Here is a 26,268-nt window from a genome sequence, read left to right on the forward strand (position 1 = left end):
ACAAAGTTCTAGATGGTTGGGTGTATAACGCAAACGTCTAGCAACCCAAAGTTGCCTCATCATTGACAACTTTAGCATTTTAGCTAATTAGAAACTTTTCAAATACTTACTACTTTTTAGCTACTTTGCAACTACTTAGCATGTTAGCTAACCCTTCCCCCAACCCTAACCTTAAACCTTTTAGCTAACCCTTCCCCTAACCCTAACCTTAACCCTTTAACCTAACTCCTAAATTTAACCCTAACACCTAACCATAAATCCTATCCTAGCTAACGTTAGCAAGCTAGCTTACGTTAGCCACCTAGCCACCTAGCTAGAATTTGTAACATACTGTATCATACATTTAGCAAATTTGTAACATACTGTACGTTTTGCAACTGCGTAACATATTGTACGTTTGCAAATTCATAATATATCAAACGTTTAGCAAATTCGTAACATATTGTACGTTTTGCAAATTCCTGACATATAATACAAATTGTAATTTGTAACATATCATACGAAATGGGTGATGGACATCCACAAATTAATACATACCATACGAAATGTAACAAATCATACTAAATGGAGTGTCTCGGATTTACATACAGAATAAAACAAATGCTCTGAGACCAGTTTGCAGCTAAAAATGATGTGCAGGAGCTTGCAGGGATTTGTAGTCTTGCATGATGTCTACTTTGATGCTAAAAAAACATTTTCAAATCTGAGAGTAAATAGAGCCGAATATATTGATAAAAGTTACCTTGTCCGAGAGACATTTACATGGTTATCAAAACGTCATGCCAGGGTAAGCCTATACAAAACACAGCCCTTATTTGAAGTGCTTCTAAAATTCCCTATGGGAAAAATGAATGGTGGAAAAATGATTGGAACCATTTCCCTGTTTGACCGCTAGGTTTTATGGGTATTATGACACCTTCACTGTTGGGCTCTATATCTTGGGTCATGGGTCATGTGTGTAGGCACACAGGTGACCAGGAAGTGGGAATGCACAGGTATGGAGAGCATACATTTCACCGTTTACACCTTGGAACTGTGATTTCGCCTACGCTAATAGGCCTGTATGTAATGCTTTCAGTGTATTTATCTTTGCTGCTAATAAATGGGCAAAAGACTTAGCATGTTAGCAAAGATTACATCTGGAAAGTGCTTTGTTTGGCATGCGTTGATGGACATTTGCAAACACCTATGCTAGAGTGGCTGTCAGGAATGTTTAACTAAGTTGCCAGTACAATAACATCAGCAGCATTTATCTCTTCAGATGGCTGTGGAGTGGGAAGTTGATGTTCTGCATTGTTTGTCAAGCACCTGTAGCACGTTGATATCCTGAGGCTGTGGAAAGAGCGTCATCTTGTGGGAACAGGATGGAACTTGGTAAGTTTGTTCCAAATCATCGTCAACAACAAAAATGCACCCACCATGACCTGTAAAACCAGTCTGACTTAAAACGTTGAGACAATGTAGTACTGTTTATCCAACATTGACCAATATTAATCTGGCACCTTTTGATATTCTGTGGAGAAGTCAAAAATCGAAGGAAGTTTCATGATAACCCACATCAATGTCCTCACCACTGCTGTAGTCTAATGACTTCAGAACAGGAGGTGGCAGTGTTTCACCACTGTTGTTGTAGGTTGGCTACTCTGACTGGCTACTGTACTTAGTGGGGTCTATTCAATCTCATTGGCATGATGGCATCTGTGCAATAGTGGCCTTCATTGGTTGAACCGCAAGTGGAGAGCCATCTTTATTATTAGACTGGGCCTCTTCTCCCAATATCTCAAATGTACATTTAAAGCCAGTTTAAATGATATCATTTTCACCTTTGACCTTTCTAGAGCTATTATAGTAATCATAGACTTCAGACTTCCAGAGTATGGCCTATATAAAAAAATATGATAAGAATAAAGTAATCCATCCCAAGCCCAGAGCAATACTGGAAATACTAATGAAATACTAATGAAATACTCATGCTCACGTTCCCCTTCATCGTGAACCTCATGAATTTACTGTTTATTTACTGGGTCCTGTTCCCTCTCAGAGAGAGGGGGAGAGAGAGGGTGGATTTACCGTAACACATGAAATGCAAATCACAGTCAAAGTGGCTTCAGGGGAAGTAGGGAGACTAAGTGCTGCTCTGAGTGAGAAGAAAACAGCTGAGTGGGTAGAGAAAATGACAGAACTGCTGAATTGGACCTGGAACAATGGCTGTCCCAATGAGCCCAGATGCATTTTTCATTTTTCAAAAGAGGTTCGTTGTTATTTAGATAGTGAACTTTAGGAAGTCAGTTTAAAACTAAAAGTATTAGTTTTTTCTATTAGTTTCCTTTTATTATTCATCACAATTCAGAGTTCAATTGTCCTCTGTCATGTGAACTAACTTGAACTTGGAAAAACTCTCAAGTGTATTTTCTCTCAAGTGAATCGGGTAGTGATATGTGAAAACTACCTTTGCAAAGACGAGGCAAAATACTATTTGGATTAGTAATAAATATAGTCAAAGCCCAACATTCAAAACAATGAAACACGTGTTTATCCATGAAAATAGCAGGGAAACAAACAAATGAGAGAAATTACTTCCTTTAGGGAGGCCAACAGACACAGACACCCACACTCTGCCTTCCTCATTGTGCTTACATGCACCTCTCTCATTCACTTCCTGTTTGACACAAGCCTTCTGCGTGTGGAGGGACTATATCTCCACTACTACTACTGCGGCTACTGTGACTGGTGGTGGTCTATAGCTGTTGTTTCTCTGGGGCCATACACAGCACTAGTAAAGGATGTGGCTCATCTGCTCTCCCCCTCTTCTCTCTTGTGAATGAATGGCAGTGGGATTGGAGTCATTGGACCTGAGGGGCTTTCGCACAAACTGACGCCAAAAGGCTATGGATGTTACTGGACGATAACAGCAGGTAAGCAGTGTGGAGGTCTAGTGGACTATCTCCTGAAGGGGATCTGGTGCTTTATCTGTGGTTGTAACCCTACAAGGATATTGTCTTTTCACAATGTATGAGCATGCTTTTGTGGCACAGTCGATGGTGCACTGGGCTTCGGGCCAGAAGGTTGAGGGTTAAGGGCGAATTTGGTGGAGGGGAGTAGCCCCGACTGGGACTCGAACCCGGGTCCAGTGACTCATGCCAACTAAATTACTGGAGCCTAAAGATCCAGAATAATAGGCAATAGAAAAGTTTAGAAAATATAACATCTGGACAATCTGTAAAGTACTCAGCAAGTGTCTATGACTCCAGACTCAGATATTCACAATTATATTTTCTTCAAATTTAGACATTTGACCTTGGATATGAGTTACTATGGCCTTAGAATTGTCAGTTGTCTTCATCTGTGGATGATGCCTTATCACTGAACATTTCTACTGGCCATTGTGCACACAACTGCAAACAGAGAAAATACTGGTGCCATACATCTGAGAAGGGAACATTTTATTTTGTACTAATCCTTGGACTAGACCAGCCAATTGAATAAACCTAACCAATGCCCAATTGTCATATCATTGCCTCAATGCTTGTGTTTCTGAATTTGTGGCTGGCTGTTGGTCCAGGGGTGTAAGAAAAGGGTACTGAGACAGTATTATAGTTATATTATTATTATTATATTATTATAATAAGGATAGTTAGAGTACTGGTGATGGGCTATTCTGGTTAGATGAGGTCGTCATCCATTAAACTGATATCAAATTATTTTACTTGCAAATTCCACAAATGGACTTGCACTCCATCAATAAAACTGTGGTGACTATCAGAAACCACACCTATAAACCCAACTGGGCTTATTACACGGTTCATGGTAGATTCTGTTACAGTGGTAGGAAAGGAGCTGTCAAAATGATGTCACTGACACACAAGGAATTAAACTTGCAGACCCCCACCAAGCAGCATTTTTGGAACTTATTTTTAGACACCCTGTGATTGTACTGTCATGCTTCTAATACACAATGAGGAAGTAGATGAATAAGCATGTGTTGGTTGCATGGACACAGTATGCATGCAAACAATGATTATATATGCCATTTAGCAGATGCTTTTATCTAAAGCGAATTAGTCAAGCATGCATACATTCTTCATATGGGTGTTCCCAGGAACCAAACCTTTGATCCTGGCGTTGCAAGCGCCGTGATCTACCAACCAAGCCACGGAGGACCACAGTTATAATACTCTAATACCTCAGCTGTCACTTACAATAAGCCTATTTGTTGACTGATGCACGACTTACAGTAGACCTATTTGTTGACTGATGAACCCCTTAGTGTAGGCCTATGTGTTGACTGATGCAACACTTACAGTAGGCCTATGTGTTGACTGATGCACCACTTACAGTAATCTGAAGCTATAGGTACCTGGAAGTCCTTCACAGTCATGTATTTTTCTACTCGGTGTTTTGCTCAAAGATTGGTCAAAGATTGGGAAATGGCCTCTGCAGTTGGGTGTTGCAGTTTTTCTAAGAATTACAGTAATGTTACATAAGGAACTACTTAATCCATATCCCAATCATGAGTGTGGATTTACTGTTTCGGCTTTTTAATCTAGCTTTTAATTGAAAATGTATGTCACTTTTATCAGAATGTGATATTTTGTCAACACAATTATTTGGCGAAGGCAGAATGAAACGGAATACTTTTTCATATCTCCAAATGCTCCTTCTAGCAACCTGCTATTGATGTGCAAGTATGTTTCCGTTTTAGGTATCAGTCTATTGTGAGCACTGAAAATATTTATAACACTAGTAAGGTGTTAACCAAAATTTAGCAGACACTATTATCTAGAGCGACTTACAGGAGCAATAGGGCACATCAACAGATTTTTCACCTAGTCAGCTCGGGGATTCGAACCAGAAACCTTTCAGTTACTGGCTCAATACTCTTAACTGCTAGGCTACCTGCTGCTCTACAGCATAAGATTGGATGTCACCCACCTCCCTATTTCTATCTCCAAGCACTAGTGAAAGCAGCAACACCCATTTTTAGTAGACAAGATCGTTTGGTTAGCATGCACATCAAAACGCCCTGCAGTATGATTCACACTACCTCTCTTCCTGTTTACCTCTTTACAAGTCTTATCTATCTACAAAATCTACAATTTCACTTTTCTACACACACTCATAACTCTCCCACATTACACCTCACTCACCCAGGGGAACGTTCAGTAGGCAAATGTGGAACGTTGCAGATAGAAATGTAATAAATAGAGCTGACATGGTTCCTTATTCTACATGTCAGAGAGGCATGTTTGTTCTAAGTATTTTGTTAAACATATTTCTATCTGAAGGTAACCTGAACACGCCCCAGGTCTTTCACATTGCGTACACTATATCTACATTGCACGTTATGCACTAATGCTAGGATTAGAGCAGTCAAACATTATACACCTGACTGATTTTCCTTATTTACATATCATGTGCTCATGATATTCTAACTGACAGTCTAGCTATATATATTTATATATATATATATATATATATATATATATATATATAACACAGTGTGGAGGTTTGGTAGTCATGTCTGTCTTATATCAAACCTGGCTCGTAGTCCATAACATCCAGTGCAAGACCAACATCATGCAATTCAGACCATATTTGCATAATTGGCCACTCCCTCTTATAATATCTTTACTGGGGACGTGAGGATCAAAGTCTGTATAATGACACTGTTGTTCTAACTCCCATCCACCTTGTGGATCTATTGTCACTTGTCTTAATGTGTCCTGAATCTGATCATAACATATGTGTAGGGTGTACAGTAAGGACCACACCGCAGACAGTCATCCGTAAAAAACTATTTTCATCAGATAAAAGTGTTCAGTACATAATAGTAACTGCAGATGTGGCCACTTCTTTACTTCCACCATAGAGTGTAATGAACTTTACCATCATCGATACCCTGCCGCTGCATCCCACTGTACCTGGTTGGGCCTGTACGTGTGAAAGACACCCCCTCGCCGGTAGTTGCATTGAACAAAAGAGGAAGCAATTAACAGCAGAGCATTATTGTATTATTGTTTAACTTTTGTTATTTCCTAAAACCATAAGAGGCTGGTTCTCATGCAGTAGTCCAGTGGAGGGAAAGAGAGGAGAGGAAGGTGATAGGGGGAGGGGGCCTTCAGTGTTTTAAACCCAACAGTGGAAGATTGGATGGGGATATGGGACTCTATCAATTAAAGTACAATGAGACGACCCCCCTCCACCACCTCCTCCCTGGTCTGTGGGAGTCTATCTGAGAGGCTGATCACACCACAACAATGGAGAGGCACCTGTTTCCCTTCCAGAGCTGGGGAGCTATCTTCCTGTTTGGAAGCTGTTGTGATCAGGCTAGGCAAGAGGAAGAGAAAGAGGAAAGAAAAGACTTGGGAAGAAGGAAGAGTCTCACACTGTGTCTGAGGGAAGAGCATTGTAGAGGCAAAGAAGAAAGTGTAGAGCTAAGCTGGTTGCCAGATCTGTTGCTCGTTGTCATGGCTATAACACTGTTTTTTGAGGGTAGGGTACCATAGAATTACATATAGCCATTTAATAGGATCTCTGTGGAGGGTACAGGCTGAGTGGGAAGCTAACCTGGTTGCCAGATCTGCTTGTGCTAACTCTTCTGTTGTTAATTTGATTGGAGAGTTGGCTAAAGTATACACAGATCTGGCAACCCGGCTAGCGGCAAACTGAAGATCTTGTTACTGTTGACTTGACATTACTTGAGGGCCTTCATCATGCCACAGCTGTGTGCAAGAGTGCTCCATCAGGATTGAGTCACATTCAGGCTTGACCTATAAATCTGCTGACAATAAGACTAAATAGTCAGGTTATGTTCGGTCAGGCTCAATATGACTCAGTTGTTGGCTTGATCGTGGCAGTCAGTTGTTTGTATTGATCCGTTGATGTATCTGATCCTAATTGATTAATTGGATGAGATCGGATGTGTCATGCTAGTACCTTGGGTTAAAATCAGGGATTAGTGGAAAACCTGCAGATGCTACACTCTTAGGAAAAAAGGGTTCCCAAAGGGTTCTCCGGCTGTCCCCATAGGAGAACCCTTTAACAAAAAATCCAAGTAGAAACCTTTTTGGTTCCATGTAGAACCATCTGTGGAAAGGGTTCTAGATGGAACCCAAAAGGGTTCTACCAGGAACCAAAAAGGGTTCTTCAAAGGGCTCTCCCATGGGGACAGCCGAAGATCCATTTTTAGGTTCTAGATAGCACCTTTTTTTCTAAGAGTGTAGGATACTCCAAAATGATATGTGATGTGAAGGACAAAGGAGAGACCGGAGACATGGCACCTAGAGACAGACGTGACATTTTAGTCAGCTTTCGCAACAGCTGAAAATGTGGAAGTGACCTTGTTGACGTTTGAGAGGACATTCATACATCCTCTTATGAAAGCCCACAGTTTCATATATTTTCAATAGTTGCCATGCAAACAGAATGATTCAATTACTGAATAGAATTTTCCAGAACAGCCTGTTACTCTATGCTATTGTTACATTGACTATGTGAAATATATCCAACAGTCACTGATGTTTAGAAAATGTTGGTAACACTTTGTTTGAAGGACTTCATTACATATTCATAATCCATACTGTCATGCCCTGGCTCTGGGGACTCTAGTATGTTGAGCCAGGGTGTGAGTTTTCATTTGTGTTCGTTCTAGTATTGTGTTTCTATGTTGGCCAGTGTGGTTCTCAATCAGAGGCAACGTGAATCAGCTGTTGCTTGTTGTCTCTGATTGGGAACCATACTTAGTCAGCCTGTTTCCCACAGTATGGTGTGGGATCTTGTTCCTATGTAGGTTTGTGGTTTGCACCTTTGGACGTCACGTATCGTTTGTTGTTTTGTTCGCTGTGGTGTTACATAATAAAAAGCATGTTCACCTTCCACGCTGCGCCTTGGTCCTCCTCTGTATACGACGATCGTGACACATACTAAATGCATTCATACCACTACATAATAATTTAAATAAGTTAATAACCTACAGTCAGCCATTATATGGCAGTGGATGACTCACTCTGAATATCCTACTGTATATGAGATCATAAGAGTTGCTTTATTATACCCAGAGTTAACATCTGACCCTAGGCTGGATACAGCCATCAGAACTTCTATGACTTATTAGTTCCTTCCCATTCCACCTGACCTGTGTCCAACAATGACCAGTGGGTCATTACCGGTTAGTATCAAACAGTAACTTTCCTACACCTACTGACCGTGCCACACATCTTGCCTGGTCCCAGACCTGTTTGTGTTGTCCTGCAAACTCCTATGGCCATTGTCAACCCAAACAATGACAGATTTGGCAAGACAGCCCAAACAGATCTCAGACCAGGATATAACACTTTTGGGGACACATTTACATTTTTACATTTTAGTCATTTAGCAGACGCTCTTATCCAGAGCGACTTACAGTTAGTGAGTGCATACATTTTTCATACTTGCCCCCCGTGGGAATCGAACCCACAACCCTGGCGTTGCAAGCGCCATGCTCTACCAACTGAGCTACACGGAACACAATACACCTTTAGCGAAGGGGGCTGAGAATTAGGCTGTATGGACGTGTTGTTTATGTAACTTCTATTATTATTGTCGGGGTTTACCATATTGTTGTTATTAACAGTAGTAGTGCTGGGAAATAATGGTTAATTACTCTGACCCCCTGGCCTTTGGTCACATGCTCTTCCTCTCATGGTTCCTTAGGGGCCTTAATGGCGGGGGCGCCCCGCCGGTTAGCTTCTGAAGCCGGGGCTAACCCTCTATTTCCCCATCCGTCTGACTATCCGCTCTCTGGCCCTGTTGTGTTTGTGTGTGTCACAGGAGGCTGCTGAGGGAAGGACGGCTCATATTAATGGCCAGAACGGAGCGAATGGAATGGCATCAAACACATGGAAACCATGGAAACCACGTGTTTGATGTATTTGATAACATGCCACTGATTCCGCTCCAGCCATTACCACGAGCCTGTCCTCCCCAATTAAGGTCCCACCAACCTCCTGTGGTGTTTGTGTGCTTCTTTGTGTGTGTGTGTGTCTGGCCCCCCAGACCCATCTGTACACAATGACAGTTTCCTGTCATGTGGTCAACACTGTGAAAAGTCCAACACAAGTCCTAGAAATAGGGAGACTTCTCATCATGAGAATTTCTAATATTGCCTTTCTCAACAGCAGTTGAATGACCCAGTTGAGAAAGCTTGGCTTTGTCTAACCCCTGGCCCCTGTAACATTACTTAAGAGGCGGTTTCCAGGACCCAAATGAAGCCTGCTCCTGGTGTTAAAATGCTTCAAATGAACTAGTACTTGTTTTGACCTGGAGCTAAAACATAAACACAGACCCTATCTCTGTATCAACATAAGGCCAGTGAGGAACACTCATAGATAAGGATTGGTTGGTCAGAATCAGCATAAGTCCACTCAGAGCAGGTGTCTGGTGGATTTTTAATGGTGAGATATTACCACTAATCAGCATGGCAATCACTCCTCTGACCTTTTGTGCATTTGTGTGAGTCATTTATAGGCACAGATTCATATGCAGCACGGTGCTATCTGGCACACATCATCACTCACATGTGGGATATAGGGGATTTCTCTGTCTCGATGGGGAGTTTTTGAGCCTGTTATTGGATACTAACACTTGTAGTTGGTGGGAGGGATTTAAGTGTATTGTCTCATGAAAAACATTTGTTTTCACTCAACAAAGGAAGCTGCACTGTCCACTTTGGAAACTCCAAACCTGGGCTTTAACCCATGGTAAAGTTCCCCAGTGGGGCAAGAAAGGACAATAGTACAGTAGCAGCCTTAGACAGTACCATTGGTTATGTCCCTATATTGGAATCTTAGAATGTGTAGAGTCGATTCAAACACTAGTAGCCTGGTCCCAGATCTGTTTGTGCTCTTGCCAACTCCTACTGCTCTCATTGTCAGGACAAAGGCATGGCAATGAGTGATACAGAGTTGGCATGATAGCACAAATAGACTGGCACTCAGGCTAATACAAAGATGTTTCTCTGTGAATGTACAGTATCCTACATTACTGTAGCTGGTCAAAAACACATCAATGACTTTGACAAGCATTTTCACAGGCCTTTCTTGAGACATCTGCAGATTGTATCATGAAGTTATAACCAAAGAACGTCCGGCTGTTGATCAATCTGCAGTCAACACATTCATACAGTAGGCTACTGTACTTGTCACTGTACATTATCAATTGGTGAGCTAGTCACATGAATTACTGTAGTGTCACCGACTACTTGAAGATTGTTGTGAAAAACTATTAGACATTTTTGTTAAATAACACAATTATTAACAAATTATTACCAGTTATTACAGTAATAGACAGCAAATTCATCAGCCTCCAGTAGTTTTGAGGATATAATGTACATTTATTCATGTGACTGTTATTGCATCTTATTATGTTGTTGCCGAGACTGGATTATAGAAACATGAAACTCCTGTGATTGAGAGTGAGATTGCCTGTTATGATACAACACCATCATGCATAACAGAGGAGATTCAACACACTTATAACACGACTGAAACAAAGTCCAACCATAGAGCCTAACACCTGGGTCGAAACAGGCGTGAAACAGGAACATTTTGAAGCTGAAAAATGATTTTTGATAATATACCAGTTAATGTTCTCTGTTTCAAACCATGTTCAAATCGTTTGGTTTCTACTGAACATGCCTGTTGTGCGTCCTAATGCCAGGAAATCCCATATGCTATGGTCTCTATATGATTCCCAGGAACACAGATGAGGGTGATGCCTATGAAGGGCCATATAAATATAATAAACTCTAAGAAGGGCAGGAAGGAAGATAAACAAACTGATATTCTCTTTCTCCATCCCCCTGAAAATCCATTTTACATTTACATTTTAGTCATTTAGCAGACGCTCTTAACCAGAGCGACTTACAGGAGCAATTAGGGTTAAGTGCCTTGCTCAGGGGCACATTAACGTCATTTAGCAGACGCTCTTAGCCAGAGCGACTCACAAATTGGTGCGTTCACCCTATAGCCAGTGGGATAACCACTTTACAATTTGGGGGGGGTTAGAAGGAATACTTTATCCTATCCCAGGTATTCCTTAAAGAGGTGGGGTTTCAAATGTCTCCGGAAGGTGGTGAGTGACTCCGCTGTCCTGGCGTCGTGAGGGGAGCTTGTTCCACCATTGGGGTGCCAGAGCAGCGAACAGTTTTGACTGGGCTGAGCGGGAGCTATGCTTCCGCAGAGGAAGGGAGCCAGCAGGCCAGAGGTGGATGAACGCAATGTCCTCGTTTGGGTGTAGGGACTGATCAGAGCCTGAAGGTACAGAGGTGCCGTTCCCCTCACTGCTCCATAGGCAAGCACCATGGTCTTGTAGCGGATGCGAGCTTCAACTGGAAGCCAGTGGAGTGTGCGGAGGAGGGGGGTGACGTGAGAGAACTTGGGAAGGTTGAACACCAGACGGGCTGCGGCATTCTGGATGAGTTGTAGGGGTTTAATGGCACAGGCAGGGAGCCCAGCCAACAGCGAGTTGCAGTAGTCCAGACGGGAGATGACAAGTGCCTGGACCAGGACCTGCGCCGCTTCCTGTGTAAGGCAGGGTCGCACTCTCCGAATGTTGTAGAGCATGAACCTGCAGGAGCGGGTCACCGCCTTGATGTTGGCGGAGAACGACAGGGTGTTGTCCAGGGTCACGCCTAGGCTCTTCGCACTCTGGGAGGAGGACACAGCGGAGTTGTCAACCGTGATGGCGAGATCATGGAACGGGCAGTCCTTCCCCGGGAGGAAGAGCAGCTCCGTCTTGCCAGGGGTTCAGCTTGAGGTGGTGATCCGTCATCCATACTGATATGTCTGCCAGACATGCAGAGATGCGATTCGCCACCTGGTTATCAGAAGGGGGGAAAGGAGAAGATTAGTTGTGTATCGTCAGCGTAGCAATGATAGGAGAGACCATGTGAGGATATGACAGAGCCAAGTGACTTGGTGTATAGGGAGAAAAGGAGAGGGCCCAGAACCGATCCCTGGGGGACACCAGTGGTGAGAGCACGTGGTGCGGAGACAGCTTCCCGCCACGCCACTTGGTAGGAGCGACCGGTCAGGTAGGACGCAATCCAGGAGTGAGCCGCGCCGGAGATGCCCATCTCGGAGAGGGTGGAGAGGAGGATCTGATGGTTCACAGTATCAAAGGCAGCAGACAGGTCTAGAAGGACAAGAGCAGAGGAGAGAGAGTTAGCTTTAGCAGTGCGGAGAGTCTCCGTGACACAGAGAAGAGCAGTCTCAGTTGAATGACCAGTCCTGAAACCTGATTGGTTTGGATCAAGAAGGTCATTCTGAGAGAGATAGCAAGAGAGTTGGCTAAAGACGGCACGCTCAATAGTTTTGGAAAGAAAAGAAAGAAGGGATACTGGTCTGTAGTTGTTGACATCAGTGGGGTCGAGTGTTGGTTTTTTGAGAAGGGGAGCAACTCTCGCTCTCTTGAAGACGGAAGGGACATGGCCAGCGGTCAAGGATGAGTTGATCAGCGAGGTGAGGTAGGGGAGAAGGTCACCGGAGATGGTCTGGAGAAGGGAGGAGGGGATGGGGTCAAGCGGGCAGGTTGTTGGGCGGCCTGCAGTCACAAGTCGCAGGATTTTATCTGGAGAGAGAGGGGAGAAAGAAGTCAAAGCATAGGGTAGGGCAGTGTGAGCAGGACCAGCAGTGTTATTAGACTTAACAAACGAGGATCGGATGTCGTCAACCTTCTTTTCAAAGTGGTTGACGAAGTCATCCACAGAGAGAGAGGAGGGGGGGAGGAGGATTCAGGAGGGAGGAAAATGTGGCAAAGAGCTTCCTAGGGTTAGAGGCAGATGCTTGGAATTTAGAGTGGTAGAAGGTGGCCTTAGCAGCAGAAACAGATGAAGAAAATGTAGAGAGGAGGGAGTGAAAAGATGCCAGGTCGGCAGGGAGTTTAGTTTTCTTCCATTTCCGCTCCGCTGCCCGGAGCTCTGTTCTGTGAGCTCGCAATGAGTCATCAAGCCACGGAGCTGGAGGGGAGGACCGAGCCGGCCGGGAGGATAGGGGACACAGAGAGTCAAAGGATGCAGAAAGGGAGGAGAGGAGGGTTGAGGAGGCAGAATCAGGAGATTGGAGGGAGAAGGATTGAGCAGAGGGGAGAGATGATAGGATGGAAGAGGAGAGAGTAGTGGGAGAGAGAGAGCGAAGGTTGCGGCGGCGCATTACCATCTGTGTAGGGGCAGAGTGAGTAGTGTGGGAGGAGAGCGAGAGAGAAAAGGAAACAAAGTAGTGGTCGGAGAAATGGAGGGGAGTTGCAGTGAGATTAGTAGAGGAGCAGCATCTAGTGAAGATGAGGTCAAGCGTATTGCCTGCCTTGTGAGTAGGGGGGACGGTGAGAGGGTGAGGTCAAAAGAGGAGAGGAGTGGAAAGAAGGAGGCAGAGAGAAATGAGTCAAATGTGGACATAGGGAGGTTGAAATCCCCCAAAACTGTGAGGGGTGAGCCATCCTCAGGGAAGGAACTTATCAAGGCGTCGAGCTCATTGATGAACTCTCCAAGGGAACCTGGAGGGCGATAGATGACAAGGATATTAAGCTTAAATGGGCTAGTGACTGTGACAGCATGGAATTCAAATGAGGAGATAGACAGATGGGTTAGGGGAAAAATTGAGAATGTCCACTTGGGAGAGATGAGGATTCCTGTACCACCACCCCTCTGACCAGATGCTCTCGGGGTATGCGAGAACACATGGTCAGACGAGGAGAGAGCAGTAGGAGTAGCGGTGTTTTCAGTGGTGATCCATGTTTCCGTCAGCGCCAGGAAGTCGAGGGACTGGAGGTTGGCATAGGCTGGGATGAAGTCAGCTTTGTTGGCAGCAGAACGGCAGTTCCAGAGGCTGCCTGCGACCTGGAACTCCACGTGGGTGGTGCGTGCAGGGACCACCAGGTTGGAGAGGCAGCAGCCACGCGGTGTGGTGCGTTTGTGTAGCCTGTGCAGAGAGGAGAGAACAGGGATAGGCAGAGGCATAGTTGACAGGCTGTAGCAAATGGCTACAAAAATGCAGAGGAGATCGGAATGAAATGGACTAAGCATCTGGAAGCGGAGAGAGCAGGGCCTCCCTCACCAAAAACCTCTACCTCAGAAACTAAAATTGTTTCACTGAACCACCCGAACAAAAAACTCTCCCAACTTCCGCCTTTGGAAATCAGAATTGTTGTGAACCACAGCGGTTCAATGTTTAAAGGAATAGACTCAACCCACTTTGTTCAGCTAGCCAACTATGACACCATAGCCAACTAGCAGACTAGCATCTAATAACAATAACACACCGTTTAGCACCAACACTTGGTCACAACAAACCACCAATAATGTGATAACACACTAAACAGATCATTCGTGTCTGTGTCAAGTTCCTTTCATGACGCAGCAATGATTAGACGTTGGCTAGCTAGGACAAGTATATTGTGGTTAGCTACTACAGTACAGCCAGCTGGTCATGTTGGGTAGCTAGCAATGGCCACTGTGTTGACTCTGTTTGAAGAACGGCTAGCTAGCTAGCTTCGTGCTACAGCCGGCACGGCCGAGGACACTGCCAAGACACAGTAACTACCCACAACAACCCACGAAGCCTAGCTATGACGCCGTAGCCAACCTGCAAGCTAGCATCCATTAGCACACAACATAGCATCAACACCTGGCCACAACAAACTGCCAAGAGTGTGTCAGCACACCAAACAGACAATTCAAGTCCGTGTCGAGTTCCCTTCACAACTCAGCAAGAAAAAAAATAAAAATAAAAAATAAAAATAAAATTAAACGTTGGAACCAGCTCTCCAGCGTTGCTAATCGTTACCAGTAGCTACCCGCTAGCTAGCTAGCCTCGTGCCTCGATACTAACCTACAGCTACCCACGGAAACCTACAATAACAACAGCACCAACCTACAATAAATATAATACCTAACTACAGCTAACTACCTACCTACGATCTAATACATGGTTAAGCAAAAGTTAAACGTTGGCTAGGACTACATTACCATTGGAACCAGCTCTCCAGCGTTGCTAATCGTTACCTGTAGCTACCCGCTAGCTAGCTAGCCTCGTGCCTCGATACTAACCCACAATTACCCACTAACCCACAATTAATCCCTCCTGTCCTGTGGCTTTTCCACGAAACTCATGAGGGCATTGTGATGTATACCAACATGCAAAACTGGACCTGTGTTTACTTCCTTGATCTGATAAGTCTAATATGTTTTCACGGAAAGAGAAGGATGAATGGAGAGAAGTGTGTGTGTGTGTAATGAATGTTTATCTCACAATCCCTCTCTTCTACTCCAGGTTGTGAGAAGACATGCAGCACACGTCGTGTACTGAGGACCGGATCCAGCATGCTCTGGACCGATGTCTGGATGGGCTCAGACCCAGCCCCACGACACCACAACCCTGGAACGGTAAGCCTCATCTGGGCTGAGCAGGGTCGGACATGGGGGGGTGTATTTCATCTCTTCATTGGTGACTTAGTTTTCATTCTAAGGGAAATTATTTCGTAAGAAAGGCATAATATGGTTGTTCACATGATATGGAAAGCAGGCCTGTTCACGTGTCACTGTTGCATGTAGTTCATGTTAGAGTATTGATCCAAACTGTAGGAACATTTTCTAAGTGTGGTGTTACTGAAAGTCTACATGGTATCAAATAGCATGAGATGTTTCACATTTCAAGTGTCCAGCAACATGTAACCCCTCCACAAGGTCATCTTCATTACCTGTCAGTCAGACCACACTGACAGTAAATCGTTTTTTCTCAACTTTTGAACACCAGAACTGTTCATTTTGACAGGGATATTTGAAGCCCAGTAGGCCTAGTGAGTCTGTTGTTGTTAAACTGTCAGAGAAGTGTTATTATGTGCTAGAGGAAGTATCAACGTCGACACTATGGCTGTGGAGGAAGTGGTGCACACACACACAGAGAGAGACCGTGGTGGCACAGACCACCGCAGTGTGCCTGAAGTATGATGAGGTAGTGTGAGAGGGTAGGATCGGTTAGTGTAGTAGAGTGTAGCAGCACCAACTGTGTCAGATATGATACACCTACACACTGTGGTTTTATATGTCACGTTTTCAGATGGTACCTTGTTGCCACATAGGGTGTTGAAAGGAAGTTATTAATTTGTTCCAAGTACGCTGTGCACCCTTCAGGGAAGCTGCATGTTCTAGTTTCATAAACATGTTACACAATGTGGCATGCTCCATCTGATGTGACGTGTTTGTTTCAGTCCTGATGTGCTCGGTGGGCCAGTCTATGAACCGCTGGAGTCTGGAGGAACTGGTGAAGAGAGACCCAGAGAACTTCCTCATCCTCCTGCAGCAGATCCTCAGGAAGACCCGAGAGGTGAGGGGTCACAGGTCATTACTGAAAGGTCAGAGGCCATCATAACTCCTCTACTCAGGATGCTGCTATGACCTAGATTCTTATGGTCACATGTCATGATGACCCCAAGTCTCTACAGAATGTAGGTGGGATTTTAGACACACAGTCTGATCGACAGTATGTGATTAGCCACCTTGTGGTGGGAATTGAGAACTGAAACTGTAAAGTGTTTATGTGAATGAACTTTTGGGTCTCTGTATGTGTGTGCAGGTTCAGGAGCAGTGTCAGTATGAGCTGGTGGCTCCCCTCGCTATCATGTTCTCCTCCACTCTGCTACAGGTAATGGTAATCAATAAATCAATCAATCAATCAATTGAAGAAATCAAACACGAGAACCCCAACCTTAGTCACCTCTAACTATGTGTTTTTCTGGTTGCAGACCCCCTTCTGTCCCCCTGACATGGAGCTGCTGGAGGAGGCCTGTGAGGTGTTTGGCTGTTTCCTGACGTGGCCAGAGCCTTACTGCAGTGTGTGTAAAGGACTGCTCTCCACTTTACACCAGGAAATCAAGGCCCCAGGTAAACATTGAAAGACATGTGAACTACTCTAGGTTTTATACATCTATCTATGTTTCTGTGGGGTTTTTGAACTATTCATTTACTTCATTGATGAGCAACGTGGACTTTGGATCAATATGAGGTCAAAAACAGACATATGAAAGATGTGTAAGACGGCCTTTCTTTTTTGTGAAACACCAAGTGCCTAGGTTGACTTCTATCTCAATGGTCCGAGCCATAGTTACTCAGGAGTGTAATCATTACGCCGAAACGTTTTGCAATAAACTGTTTACTCCAAACACTGAAAACGCAAACAAGAGTTTCTATTGAACAAATTCAGGTAGGTCCCTCCCCGTTTCGTTCAGTTTGCTCTGTTTGATTCATTTGATTCTTCAACGGTAAATGGTTTCCGTATGAATACACCCCATGTCATGTACTGTGTCTCTGTCAACCATGATGAGTGACTGCCACCTAGTGACTCAAACAGATAACACAGGAAGATGAAACGCACAAATACAGTGCCTTCAGAAAGTATTCACACCCTTTGACTTTTTCCACATTTAGTTGTGTTACAGCCTGAATTTAAAATTGATTAAATTGAGATTTTTTTTATCACTGGCCTACACACAATACCCCATAATGTCAAAGTGTAATTATGTTTTTAGAAATTTTAGAAATTAATAAAAATTGAAAAGCTGAAATGTCTTTAGTCAATAAGTATTCAACCCGTTTGTTATGGCAAACCTAAATAAGTTCAGGAGTAAAAATGTGCTTAACAAGTCACATAATAAGTTGCATGGACTCACTCTGTGTGCAATAAGTGTTTAACAGGATTTTTAGATGACTACCTCATCGCTGTACCCCACACATACAATTATCTGTAAGGACCCTCAGTTGAGCAGTGCATTTCAAACACAGATGCAACCACAAAGACCAGGGAGGTTTTCCAATGCCTCACAAAGAAGGGCACCTATTGGTAAAAAAAAGCAGACACTCATATCTCTTTGAGCATGGTGAAGTTATTAATTACACTTTGGATGGTGTATCAATACACACAGTCACTACAAAGATACAGGCATCCTTCCTAACTCAGTTGCCGGAGAGCAAGGAAGCCGCTCAGGGATTTCACCATGCCAATGGTGACTTTAAAACAGTTAGAGTTTAATGGCTGTGATAGGAGGAAAACCGAGGATGGATCAACAACATTGTAGTTACTCCACAATACTAACCTAATTGACAGAGTGAAAAGAAGGAAGCCTGTACAGAATAAAAATATTCCAAATCATGCATCCTGTTTTCAACAAGGCACTAAAGTAATACTGCAAAAATGTGGCAAAGCAATTAACTTTTTGTCCTGAATACAAAGTGAAATGTTTGGGGCAAATCCAATACAACACATTACTGAGTACCAGTCTCCATATTTTCAAGCATAGTGGTGGCTGCATCATGTTATGGGTATAATAATAATAATAATAATAATATGCCATTTAGCTGACGCTTTTATCCAAAGCGACTTACAGTCATGCGTGCATACATTATTTATTTATTTTTTTGTGTATGGGTGGTCCCGGGGATCGAACCCACTACCATGGCGTTACAAGCGCCGTGCTCTACCAGCTGAGCTACAGAGGACCACATGCTTGTCATCGTTAAGGACTGGGGAGTTTTTCAGGATAAAAAAGAAATGGAATGGAGCTAAGAACAGGCAAAATCCTAGAGGAAAACCTGATTCAGTCTGCTTTCCACCAGACACTAGGAGATTAATTCACCTTTCAGCAGGACAATAACCTAAAACACAAGGCCCAATCTACACTGGAGTTGCTTACCAAGAAGACAGTGAATGTACCTGAGTGGCCGAGTTTTACAGTTCTGACTTAAATCTACTTGAAAATCTATGGCAAGACCTGAAAATTCTTGTCCAGCAATGATGAACAACCAATTTGACAGAGCTTGAAGAATTTTGAAAAGAATAATGGGCAAATGTTGCACAATCAAGGTGTGGAAAGCTCTTAGAGACTTACCCAGAAAGACACACAGCTGTAATTGCTGCCAAAGGTGCTTCTACAAAGTATTGACTCAGGGGTGTGAATACTTATGTAAATGAGATAATTCTGTATTTAATTTTCAATACATTTGCAAAAAAATCTAAAAACATGTTTTAACTTTCATTATGAGGGATTGTGTGTAGATGGGAGAGAATTTTAAAAAAATGTAATCCATTTTGAATTCGGCTGTAACACAACTATATGTGGAATAAGTCAAGGGGTATGAATACTTTCTGAAGGCACTGTAGATATAACCTAATCGGATGAACTTGATCACCTCAAAGTGATCAAGTTAGGTAAGTTAAGAGTCGAGTCAAGTTAGGTAAATGTGTCTGCTCAAACATGTGCCATTGATAATGGAGAAGTGATTTAGGGCTCTGTGGTAGCCTGTTCTTTGAAAGCGGATGTGCGATATTTCAATTCACAAAAGAAAGAAAAGCAGAACTATGACAACCTCTCAACTACCTGGAAGAGGATAGTGACAGATCAAATAAAGAATACCACTGAAATCTGAGAAAGTCACATCAGGTACAGGCCAATGAATGAATTAACTTGCAGTGTTGTGAATGGGCCTCACTATTTTGTGATGTTGTGAGATCAAATTATTATGTAATTGTGTGCAATACAATACTTTAGTGTGCAAGGAACAATCAACTTATTCAGCGTGTGTGTTCATTTCACAGGGATTTCCTATCACAGACTGGTGAGAGAAGAGCAAGGCCTGGCCACCTCAAAACATCACTCAAAAACAATGTAGGTTGTCAACAGCTCAACTGCTATATTTTACTACAGTTTATTAGAAAGTATTGTGCATTTTTGTCTTGCACAGGTCTGGAAATCCCCTTCAGTTATTGGTTCTCCCCACCCACTCCCAGCCCAATATATCACTACTTCCTTTTCACTCTCGTGGGTTTTTCTTCTGTTAGCGTTCCCCTTGTTCTGTTTCTGTGTTACTGGGTGTGTATTTATGTGTGTAACAAAGGCATTTGTATCTTGCTGTTATACAATTAGTGTAACAAGGAATAATAATATTGACTCGCTTTTAGAGTGCAGACCTCTATCACCCCTGTGTTTCCACCACGTCAACCCTATGCCATCTCATCCCTATAGGACGGTTCTGTTGATGAACCCTGGTGAGGTGCCTCCTGAGTTCTTGTCTGTAGCAGAGCAGCTGAGTAGTATCCAACGGTCCCAGAGAGAGACATACATCACACTGGTCAAACATGCCTACCAGGCTACTCTGGGCACCAAGTACCTCCTGGCCAACATCCACAAAGCCCTGCAGGTACTGGGCAACACAATATACCACTAGAGAGCTATAGAGATACCGATAGAAATAAAGTGATTTTAGCAAAGATTTTGTTAGTCTCGATGGCTGTGTAATCTGTTAGTTTTTCATCATGGTCAAAATGAATGTTTAGTAGTTTGATAGTTTGTTAGTGCCTCTGAAATGGACCACCTATCTTCTGTACAGTAACAAAACATAACTATCTCTCCACAGGTCAAGAGTCTAGAGGAGCTGGCGGAGATCTTCTCCATGGTAACCGACGTCCTGGAGACGGCCGCTGCCATGGGCGACCCGGTGAAAGGCCGTGATCATGTGACCCAGGGCCTGGAGGGGCTGAGGGAGAGGATTGGCGTCCCAGCATCCAATGGCAGGAAGTCTGACGGTGAGAGGGCGGAGCCTAATCGGTGCATTGGTTTGTCAAAATGATAGAGGCTTATGAGAAAAATGTCCATACAATATGTGTAAATGTTGTTTTGTTGTATTTATTCTGTTTTTAGGAATGCTGCAAACTCTACCACTGCCCACAGCCAAGTGCTACATGTTTCACTGGGACAAGGACAACTTTGGTAAAGGACTTTTGTCTTCACTCTCTCATGAAATGGCTTGTCATGGGATCCCCCCCCCCGCCCCCCTTGAGTCTGGTTCCTCTCAAGGTTTCTCCCTACCTAGGTTGACTTTCCTTTCTCTTTGGGGATTTCGACTTGGATTGTGACGAATGAATTTGTAGACGGTGCTTTACAGTACATGTAACTGATAGACTGTGTCCTTGTGATTTTCAGACATCCTCAACACCATCCTGGAGAACGAGCATGACCTAACCGGCTTCCAGACCTCCAGTGGTCAGGGTGACGGCGAAGATGAGGAGGAGGAGGAGGAAGGGGCAGAGTTCGACCTGGAGGAGGAAGAGGGAGAGACGGAAGAGGGAGAGGAGGAGCTTGTCTCCGCCATGTCTATGTACAACTGCTACAGAGTGGACCACCGAGCCTCTACCTTCTCCACCGTCTCCTCCCTCTCCACTGCCTCTAAAGACTCCATGTACTCCACCTTGTCCTTGGCCTCCGGATCCCACGCCCCCTCCGTCCTCTCAGTCACTTCCGGCATCGACAGCGACTTCTACGAAGACCCCGAGGACGCCACCGCCACCTCCACCTCCAGCCCCTCCCCTTCGGAACGGAGCCCATCGTCCGGCAAGTCAGCCAAAGCTTCGGCCCGTCTGAGCCAGCACCTCTCCCGTCTCTTCAAGACAAAGACTCAGTCCCTGACCAGAGCCAAGAGCCTCGGCAGCCCAGATGCTAAGGACTTGGTCGTGGTTCGTTCCAAGCGCTCCAACTCCCTCCCGCAGCAGGTGCATCTACGCAGCCCAGACTCCCTGTTCCAGACCCCCTGTACCCCCCAGGCCCTCAAGCACGTGTGCTTCCGCCGGAGGCCCATCCTGAGCAGTGACGAGGAGGGCAACAGTAATGCCACCACCCTGAGGGTGGTAGTGTTTGGGGCCGACCACGTTGCGGGCAAGGTGGCGAGGGCCTATAGTAACCTACGACAGAGAGAGAACGTTTGCCCGCGCCTCAGCAGAGCCTTCCGGCTGCAATTCTACTTTGTGCCCGTGAAGAGGGACGGTGTTGTGAGGTGCCCCAGTCCCAGGTGCCCTAGCCCTGGAGGCCAGTCGGCAAGCCCACGGAGAGGAAGTACATCCTGTACAGTGAGTCCAACTCTTATAGTATAGTGGCCCTATCAGGGTTGGGGTCAATTATATTTCAATTCAGTCAATTGGGGAGATAATTGAAATTTTATTTGTAATATTGAAAAGTGCTACTATTTAAGTTTTTTCAATTCATACTTTTAACTTCAATTCCCTTCCTGAATTGATGAGGTTGACCCAAACCCTGGTACAGTTTATGGTGCACCATAAGAGACATCAGCTCTAAAGCTTATAATTCTAGATTATGGGTTGAGTGCTTTTTAGGATACGTGACTGTTTCTGTTTGCCTGGCGACCCATCCACATCGCACCGGCCAAACGCCACGCCCACTAGCGTTTCTTCTCCACAATGAATGTATGGAGAGATTGATAGAGCAACGGAATTCAATTCAGGATGAGTCGTCAGGCAATGTTTCTGTGGCCATACAATACTATTACTACTGCAGCTAAAATGAAGAGAGACTGACGTATTGTGTTGTATTGTTCTTTTAGGAGCTCAACAATCTGGGCACAGAAGACAGCACTAACGACATAGCCCGTTTCATTGGTATGCTGGACCCCTGGTACGAACGCAACACCTTGAGCCTGCTCAGTCTACCAGCCAACGTGGTGTGTCAGGTAAGACCGCATTTTGTGTGTGTGTGTGTGTGTGTGTGTGACATTTCAAATGCTGAATTTTTTTTTGTCTCGCACATAGTCAATGGTATTTACTGTGTCTTGCAGCAAACCTCTAAGATAGAGTCTGAGCTGTATGATAGTTCCTATGAGGATCGTCTGCCCATCCTGGCTGACCTGGTGTTATACTACTGTCGCCATGCCACCCGGCCTGCACTGATGCAGCTCTACCAAGCTGAGGTGAGGCCTGGAGTCTGTCTGTCTCTCTCTCTCTCTCTCTCACTCACACACACACTGCACATCTCCTATACTCATCCTCCATGTTATAAATGTGTGTATTGAGTGTTTGATGTCCTTGGTGTTGTAGATGACGTTAGCTGGAGGCGAGAGGAGGACAGAGGTGTTCATCCACTCCCTAGAGCTGGGCCACACCGCGGGAACACGAGCCATCAAGGCCATGGGTACTTACATCTTCCTCAGCCCAGTCTCCTAGCAACCAGCCCATAATAAACAACAGGCAGTTAAGATTTTCCAAATAAAAAATATGCATCTTGACTTCAGCCGGGAGTCCAAGGTCTGGATGGATTATGGTTATGGGAAAATCTGCTGTTTCAATCTATGATTCAGAGACTACATTTGTTTAATTTGTTCCTCCATGTCATTTATTTTATGATACATGACTGAATCTCTTCCACCGCTTTTTGCTTATTAAAAAAACAAAATAATACTAATTGTATAAATCATAATTCTTCGTATTCATCATCATCATCATCATCAATGATTGATTATTCTTCATCATCATCATGTTCAGCTCTATGGCTGTACCCTAATATGAAGCTCTGTGTTTATCCTTTGTAGGTGCCGCAAGCAAGAGGTTTGGGATTGATGGCGACCGGGAGGCAGTCCCTCTGATGTTAGAGGTGGTTTATAACAGGGTAAGGTGGTGTTCAGTAGCTCTTCATCCTTCTACAAACATACTGACTTGTCAACTGCATAATTAATCATCAACATCTTTGCCTGATGCATTTCTGATGTATTTCTCTCTCTCCTTCTTCCTTTTCTCTTTCAGGTGGTTATCAGTGGGAGAAGTCAATGGACGACAAAAGACAAAGTTTGCACCTCCATCAACCTGACCAAAGCCTGCAAGAATCCAGAGGAACTAGGTAATATAACTACAGCAATAAAATAAACTACAGTAATACAATGTTCTGCGGTTCATTAATGAATTGGACATTTCTTGGCTCACACATGTTAGAGAGCAGCGACATCAGTTAGGTTTGAACGTTTGTTTCAAAAATGCAGAAATAGTGTTTTGATCCTTTCCTCCCCCCACGGTTTAGATGCGAAGATGGAGTGCTTGCAGTTGACAATGACAGAAGTACTGAAAAGGCAAAACTCAAACAAATCTAAGAAGGGCTACAATCAGGTGAGCAGGATGTTGTCAGATCGAGTTTGTGTGACTTGCGGTTAGACAATGTTCATCAACAACTTTACATAAACCACTGTGCTCTATAAGGACTCCATAAAGAGGTCTGTAGCAACATCTCTCATCTCTCATACCCTGAGAATGAACTTATTTCTAGATCGACCTGATAAGAAACCCAATGCACACTTTCACAAACACATCTCAGTTTCTACCTTAACAGAGCACGACTTTCACTTGAGTTTTTTTTTAATTGTCCAACCCTTTTCCTGTTCACTTGATCTTACATTAATGTGAGACACTGCATCCTGTAGCTCCGACAAATATAGCATTAATGCCACTAATAAGGCTTTTCTATATGTCCTTAGGGCTGGTTTCCCAGACACAGATTAAGCCTAGTCCTTAACACTTTCACTGGAGATTCTCCTTTGGTCATGCTTTTTAAATCCAGGACTATGTTTAATCTGTTTCTGGGAAAACGACCCTTAGAGTCCTAAAATATACTTGTATTCCTTCTAATGGTCCGTTTCTACTTGACAGCAACTGAGCATTACTGAGGTGAAGGTGGACAAGGTGCAGGTTAGTGGGGCTGGTAACACTACCTTCGCTGTGTGTCTGGACCAGGATGAGAAGAAGATCTTCCAGGGTGTCACCAGGTACAGGCATACACACACACACACACACACACACACACACACACACACACACACACACACAGTCTTATACAACTAACCTTGTGGAGACACACAATTCAGTCCCATTCAAAATCCTATTTTCCCTAACCCCTAAACCTAACACTTACCGTAACCCAAAACCTAACCTTAAACCTAACCCTAAAACTAACCATAGCTCCTAACCCTAAACCTAATTCTAACCCTAACACTAATTCTAACCTTAACCCAAACCCCCTAGGAATAACATTTGGCCTTTTGGGGACCAATGAAATGTCCCAGTTGGTCCAATTTTTGTTTGTTTACTATTCTTATGGGGACTTCTAGTCCCCACAATATAGTTAAACACAACCACACACACACGGACACACACACACACTGACCGCAGCGTCTCCTTCCCTCCGTCCTTCTCTCCCAGGTGTGAGGTATCTGTATGCTACAAGCCTGACAGCTCTACAGACTGGAGGTTAGGCCAGGGCCTGTCCGCCCAGATCCAGCCTCTCCACCCCACCTTCTGCTCCCTCCTCTGCCTGCCCATAGCCACCTTCAGTGGAGCACAGCCCTGAGAGCAGTGGGCCTCTCCCCTGAAGGGGGAGACCAGCCTTAAAAATATATATACTTTAATGTATTTCTGATACTTTTTTTTAGACAGCTGGTAACATAATAATAATATGCCATTTAGCAGACGCTTTTATCCAAAGCGACTTACAGTCATGCGTGCATACATTGTTTTGTGTATGGGTGGTCCCGGGGATCGAACCCACTACCTTGGCGTTACAAGCGCCGTGCTCTACCAGCTGAGCTACAGAGGACCACAACATAGGGGGAGACTGGCAAGTGGAGGTGAGAAGCCTTGAGTCTGTGGACCAGACTAAAATGAATGGATGAGACTCTTTTTGGAGCCAAGGGACATTATGGCTGCTTGATGGTTCAGCGAACCACCCTCCTGTGATGACTAATGTTGGGCTCACACAGTCTTGTGACATTCAGGAGACCCGGTTCGATACCCAGTTTCTAAAATGGACACTATGGATTATGTAAATGATGTACATTTGTATACTATATATTTCTTCCCTGAAAATAACTTCAACATTACACTGTAGCTACACCGGCATTGGTGCAAGCACTGCAATGAGCAACGGTTTCCTGAAATGGGACATTTCTGAAATATCACAGTAACTTCTTTAGACCAGCAGGGGAGGCTATTGTGTTCACTTTCCCACACTAGAGTAATGTATGGCAGGTTATTGTGGTAGGAAAAGCAGCCTTTCTCAGGACTCCACAGACTGATCCTATAGCAATTACGTTAAATGTTGTGTTTTTACATTTGAATGTATATATTTCACATTGTATTAAATAATCCCATTTTGACATTCCATTGTACATAATATAAGGTGTATCATACTAAGTAGCACACTGTAATCTTTATTTGACACTGTATTTGACATAATATAAGATATATGTTTTTATTTAGCTGATACTGATGACCGCAGGGACGCAGAAAGGATATAGATATTCCAGGGTATATTGACCTGGTGTCATAGACCAGTCTATGGTGCTACAGAATAGACTCATCCAGACCTTGTCCTTTTGTTAATCACTGATCTAATTTATTGCTGTCTACAGCTTTGCACTGC

The 26,268-nt window shown here is 44.0% G+C and overlaps 1 protein-coding gene across 1 annotated transcript; it reads left to right on the top strand.

Moving 5' to 3' along the window:
* Positions 1-1,294: 1,294 nt before the first annotated feature.
* On the top strand, positions 1,295-25,289 carry LOC123486315 (phosphoinositide 3-kinase regulatory subunit 5-like). The gene is made up of 19 exons (XM_045217579.1): positions 1,295-1,374; positions 2,833-2,915; positions 15,303-15,415; positions 16,240-16,355; positions 16,605-16,673; positions 16,774-16,912; positions 19,620-19,689; positions 20,047-20,221; positions 20,438-20,606; positions 20,722-20,790; positions 21,004-21,923; positions 22,415-22,540; positions 22,646-22,777; positions 22,905-22,998; positions 23,396-23,472; positions 23,607-23,700; positions 23,878-23,963; positions 24,501-24,616; positions 25,050-25,289. Exons 3-19 carry the CDS (start codon positions 15,316-15,318, stop codon positions 25,195-25,197), a joined length of 2,700 nt encoding a protein of 899 aa, XP_045073514.1. The 5' UTR covers positions 1,295-1,374; positions 2,833-2,915; positions 15,303-15,315; the 3' UTR covers positions 25,198-25,289.
* Positions 25,290-26,268: the final 979 nt, after the last annotated feature.

Source organism: Coregonus clupeaformis, unplaced genomic scaffold, assembly GCF_020615455.1.
Source record: "Coregonus clupeaformis isolate EN_2021a unplaced genomic scaffold, ASM2061545v1 scaf1132, whole genome shotgun sequence".
NCBI classification, from domain to species: domain Eukaryota; kingdom Metazoa; phylum Chordata; class Actinopteri; order Salmoniformes; family Salmonidae; genus Coregonus; species Coregonus clupeaformis.